At 29.8% G+C, this 5,991-nt stretch overlaps 1 protein-coding gene across 1 annotated transcript; it reads right to left on the bottom strand.

The window, feature by feature from the left end:
- Nucleotides 1-409: 409 nt before the first annotated feature.
- Nucleotides 410-5,087, bottom strand: LOC131844715 (DNA replication complex GINS protein PSF1-like). The gene is made up of 3 exons (XM_059193661.1): nucleotides 4,821-5,087; nucleotides 3,556-3,620; nucleotides 410-1,448 (listed from the first exon to the last, which is right to left on the bottom strand). The coding sequence occupies exons 1-3, from the start codon at nucleotides 4,890-4,892 to the stop codon at nucleotides 998-1,000; spliced, it is 588 nt and encodes a 195-aa protein (XP_059049644.1). The 5' UTR covers nucleotides 4,893-5,087; the 3' UTR covers nucleotides 410-997.
- Between the last annotated feature and the right edge of the window lie 904 nt (nucleotides 5,088-5,991).

Here is a 5,991-nt window from a genome sequence, read left to right as displayed (position 1 = left end):
GAACTTTGCCTGTTCCATCATTGAAAAATAAATGGACGAATATGGAAAAAAAAATATGGTGGAATTTAGACCATGAGTATTATGGACATTTTTTTTGTCCACCAAAAATGAAAATGATAATCGTATTATAGATAAAATGTGTTTGCATGACATTGGGGAAATCACGTACATAAAGAAATAAATAAAGCTAGATTAGCGGGCTTATATTCACTATCATACTATAAACACAGGATCAGTATCACAAAGGCCGCAGTCATAAATACAGCTCACAAATACATGTAAAAACCTGGGTTTATTTGAAGTTAAAAACGAACTTTCACTATTCACTATATATTGTATTATATTAGACGTAATAGAATGAATTCTTTAAATATCAAATAAATTTAAATTTATGCACTTTTCATCATGTTTATTTTTTTTAATCATCCCTCATTTGGAAAGCTGTAGCATCACAAGAACGAGCAAGGAACTGGCGTGTTGCTCTTTCAAGTAATTGTTGTAACTTTACATTTTTAAGTGGAAATGTTTGAATAAAAAGTACAACTAGCTCTAATTCATTAGAGTCAAAATATGAAATATACAAGGAATAAGATTTAACCAGTCGTAATGACTAAAGCAGACCAGTCGCTCAGTCGTAGTGATTAGGGTAGACTAGTCCCCACAAGAATGACAAGTTATGTCATTTTATAACTAAAACTGCTTTATTATCAAATAATATGTCTAAAATTACATATCTCAAATTTAGATCCCATTCCTAACATATTATTATAAACTTCCTCTAGCATTGAAATCTATGAGTAATATTCATCAATTCAAAAACTGTTCTTAGAAATATATTGATAAAAAAAACTTAATAATAAGAACACAACCCTGGATAATTCATACAGCGCTACACGAGTTTCAGTAAAACATCGTGATTTTTATTTAGACTACCTACAAGTATTTTTCTAACTAAAAAAACAGGAAAACTTATTTTTTAAAAATACTTTATTAGATATTACAATATTTGTTTCAAAATCCCCTGTCGTATTAATGTCTGACACTCGGAGGTAGGTAAAAAATGTCTACTATTTTTCTTTAGCATTATAACATCACCCTCTTCCAACTCCAGCTTCCCATAGTCCACCAAACAGAGAACTTCAATATACAGAGATTTTGGCGGCTTCAGATTCTCTGTTAAATCTATGCCACTGTACCCTATATCTTGGCCAAGAGATCGCATGTACGAGGCTAAATTGGTAGAATATTTGGAGAACCACACGTATTCTTCATCAGACAACAACTCCCGAACGTCGGGGGGTAGCACTGAGCCGAACTCCCATCGTAGTGTCTTTATTTTCTCCATTCTGCTGTACAGGTAGGCCATAAGACATCGCTTGTTGCGCTCCAGTGCTGAATGCCTCACTTGAACTGTTGTCCACAGTGACTTATTTTCCGATGACGCATTTCTGTAAATAAAATATACATATTCAAATAAGTAATATATAAGTTACATAATTATTTGCTACATGTTGTTGTAGAAATATGTAGTAAAACAATTTATAATGGCATAAATATTTTAATGGTAAGACAGTGAGGCGATGAATGGAAGAAAAATAACATATTACGCCGACCTCAAATAAATGGGATAAGGAAGAAGCAGATGATCATGTGAAGACAGCGAAGTGACATAATTTGACTTTAGACTTTATAGTTTTAAACAGAATAAACTTTAAATATGTTAACATCAAACGAGTTTCTCAACACTTGTACAGTAGCTGAATAGGGTTTGTACATGTCTAGTAATGTCTCACGTACTACAATGTATTACAAGTACATTTACATAAAGTATTTCCAATTACCGTATGACTAAAAACCCAAACGTAATAAGAAAATACAACTGTAAAACCACACGATAACGATTTCGAGATTAGGTACTTCTTATCATTAATGGGAAATACTTAGTTATATGTTTGATACTTCCGACAAAACTATGAACACTATAGTTATCTTAAATCTATACATATAAATAAAATTGGAGTGTAGTCTGTTTGTAATATTGAAATAACCGGTTTTTACTACATGCATATGAATATAAATACGGTACATACACCAAAATATATCTTTTTTTAACGTTTTTGTCTGTCCGTCTGTTTGTTCCGGCTAATCTCTGACATGGCTGAACCTATTTTGACCACACTTTTTTTTGGCAGATTGCTGATGTAATAAGAAGTAACTTAGGCTACTTTTATTTTAGAAAAATTAAGTAAAATCACGCGGACGAAGTAACGGGGGTCAGCTAGTAATAAATGTATGTAGTATGTATCTGTATATTTTTTTTTATAATAAAAATAGCAACAACTGATTTGAAAATAGAACATACAATAATAATAATAATCTCAGGACAATTCACAGCGCCATCTAGATCTAAGTTAATCTAGCTAAAGATTGTATCATGGGTTCTAAACAACTGATACAAATACATACATTTTTTCCGTAAATACATACATATTATACATAGAAAACACCCAGACTGATACAAACAATCATACTCATGAATACAAATGTTTGTACCGTGCAAGGAATCGACCCCCGAACATCGGAAGTAAGGCGGTGTGCTAAACTGTTACACCACCGAGGCCTTCGATAATGGTGAAAAGGTCAGCTGCGGCCAACAGCATTAGAGTAGTCAGAATAAAAAATATGTAAAAGTGAAAGTGATTTTTTTAATTATATGTGCTTTCAGGATTTTTACACTGACTAAACAAATATCTATAGGTATATGCCACCTAATATTTTGGAATAATGAAGAACATAAAAAATGGGCTCCCTAAAATATGGTCGAGCGCAGTTATGGCTGGCTCATCCGTCATACTCGTGAACGAGTGCTGCTTGTAGGGACTGGTCTACTCTTATCACCACGACTGATTTAATCATATTGTGTTTTTATATTTGAGCCTAAATAAATTAGTGCTGGTTGGTAGTTTGTATTCACACATTTCGACTTGTAAAATGTGAACTTACAAGGATTGTTTAAAAGAGCAACACACAAGTTTCTTGCTTATTCTTCTTGTGATGAGACAGCTTTCCGAATTAGCGTTAGATTTAAAAAAATGTTGACTATTCAAAAGTGCTTAAATTAAGTTTATTTGAATAAATGATTTTCTATTCTATTCTATTCATACGCTACTTTTTATCCCAGTCAGTCATGTTATGCAGAAGACGTTAGGTAGTACCATGAACTTGGGTTTTTCCATATTGACTATCTCTTTGGTGGTTTGCTATAGAAATAAAATTAATATTTGTTATATTTTTTACAGTCATAACATGATATATTCATAAAAATAATAAAATATTTTGTAAATATCAACATCCTAAAAATGTGGATTAAGTAATTTATTATTAAATGAACAAAATACTTGTAATTTTCATGTTGTCTTATTCTAATATGTTTAACAATATATTATAAATATTAATGATTCTTTATACAGTTAATAGGATTTACATTTTATACAACTATTATAATATTAGTCATATCAATTATACATTATATAAAATTTTTAATAATATACTTACGCATCATTCATATTCAAATTGAACAGCATTTGCATCTCCTCAATAATTTGACGTATTTTGTCATCCTGAAAAATAAATAAACTCACACTATTAATAGTATCAACTTTAAAAGTATCATTGTCTTTGGGTATGGTTTGTAGATAAAGCTTTGTGGTAATAATAGAATAGTATAATTGTCTAACCTAACACTGTAATATATAATATACTACTAGAGTTACAGTGAATATAGCATAATGCCTATACCAAAGAGCATACCATTTTGGGGACATTGTATCAAATCATCAAACTGCAATTGTTATGAATACTGAATATACTTGAACTTTGAAATAAAAAAGGCTTGGTGGCAATAATGGTATATAATAACATTAATAACCCTTGACGACTCACATAGCGCTATCTAGTCCCAAGCTTATAGGTAATCGGACAGCCAAAAGGAAAATATTTAAATACCTTTTTATTTGTAAATACATATATACTGTACATAGAAAACACCCAGACTGATGCAAACAATCTTACTCATGAATGTACACCATGAAAGGAATCGAACCAGAGACCAATGGAAATAAGTCTGTGTGCTAAAGCACTAGACCATTGAGTATGTCTTATATACTGACAGGCCACTCATACAAGGTAATGGATTGGAAAATTGGATTAATGAAATTGTTCAAACAGATTAATTACTTAGATTTTCTTTCATATATATTGTCACATAAATGTAACACTAGAATATATTTTGAAATTATTTTTTTTATATATATTTTTTCTAATAAATCAAACATAAATTTTAATACTTATAAATAGTTACATACTTTTAAACTGCACTCAAAATGCAGTTTCAGCCAAAAAAATTAATAAAATACATGCCTGCAATGGGCAAGTTTTTATTCATTATGTTAATATAATAATAATCACCTTTATTTATCTCAAATAAACTATTACAATTGCTGATTATAATTAAATCAAGAGGTATTAATTGGCTAGAGACAAAACAGTCTCAGCTCAAATAATCTCAGAATGTCATATATAAATTTGTTATTTATTTTAAATGTTAGCTTATTAAAAGTATAGTACTAATAAAATACAAAAGGAGAGTAATGGAGAGTAATGATTCATTAGTGGTTCACTTCATTATACAGCAAATGTATAACTTGGTTAACCTGTGTGGGTACACAGGTTAAACAAACTATGTTGTAGATATGACCACAGAAAGTTTATGCAATATTTCCCATACTTTCTGAAGCAAGAAATACTTCACAAATACTTACATTAAATTGATCAATAGTGTCTTTATTCCTCTCAGCTTCTTTCAGTAGTTCTATAACTTTTTCAGCAAACATTATCAATACGCATTTACACAATTTTTAATCTCATTAATTATATATGTATATGTTTACAAAATTATGAATATAAAATCGCCTATTTAAAAATATCTACTTATTTAAAAGTTTTTTAAAACGTTCATTATTTGTTTTGTTTATTATAATTTTTAAATATATTTGAAATTTTAGTTTGACGTTGACAGCTGTTTGACAGTTCAGCATGATTATGTTCGGATACACGTTTAAATTGAAATGCCAGCTAGCAAGAAAATCAGTAACGTTCATGGAGTTACAAATTAGTCTTTCATTATTTTCAAAAATTCAAATGCATTAAAACAAATTTATATATTAGTTTTATTCTCATAACATACGGAGAGTTAACAAAAACAATCAAAGATGTTATTGTTGATTTTAAACAGACGATAATATAACTAAACCGAAATCTCGTAGTCACATTTATTAAATTATACTAATGAAGTAATAGAAACAATTTTGTATATTATAGCATGTGCGCTGTAGCATGGTACGGGTGACAGTTTCAATAACGTGTCATTTCAATCTTTAAAGTTGCCGCCACAGTTGAAAAGTTACATATTATGACTTAGTATTTTAGCTGCACCACATCCGTAAAATAAATTACTGCAACTACTACTACCTACTACAGTTATTAACTACTACTATATTAAATCTATTAAATCATTAATAACTGTAGTAACTTAAATTTAACTCAGCCAGAATGTTCTAGTGCTACCGCGCACATGGTATAATTGTGAAAATCTTACCAACCTTGTTTTTATTTCACATATGCTCCATTATTCTAATATTTTAAATTATTTTTGCTAGCTAAAAGACATGGTGCGGTGATTAATTAAAATTTACCGAAAAACTCAGATCGTCTCCGTCGAACTTTTTAATGATATATAAGGACTATCCATAATTAAAAGACAAATTATTTTCCCCGACCATAAACAAGGTATTATTGAGAAATCGAAACTACAAAAAATAAATTTCTATAGTTAAAAAGGTGCCAAGAAAACGCAGCCATAAGAAAAATAAATATTTATTTATTTCATAACATTGTACCACGTTGTCATCGTTGTGTATCCGAACGCGGAAA

This window comes from Achroia grisella, unplaced genomic scaffold, assembly GCF_030625045.1.
Source record: "Achroia grisella isolate CSIRO2021 unplaced genomic scaffold, CSIRO_AGI_Agris_v1 utg4116, whole genome shotgun sequence".
Lineage (NCBI taxonomy): Eukaryota > Metazoa > Arthropoda > Insecta > Lepidoptera > Pyralidae > Achroia > Achroia grisella.
Note: the sequence above shows the minus strand (reverse complement) of the source record. Positions and strands in the feature narration are given on the sequence as shown.

Coding starts and splice junctions, on each gene's coding strand:
- LOC131844715 (XM_059193661.1), bottom strand. CDS start 4,892: ATGTTTGCTGAAAAAGTTATAGAACTACTGAAAGAAGCTGAGAGGAAT. Junction 3,621..4,820: donor ACACTATTGATCAATTTAAT/GTAAGTATTTGT, acceptor TTTATTTTTCAG/GATGACAAAATACGTCAAAT. Junction 1,449..3,555: donor AATTTGAATATGAATGATGC/GTAAGTATATTA, acceptor TTTTATTTACAG/AAATGCGTCATCGGAAAATA.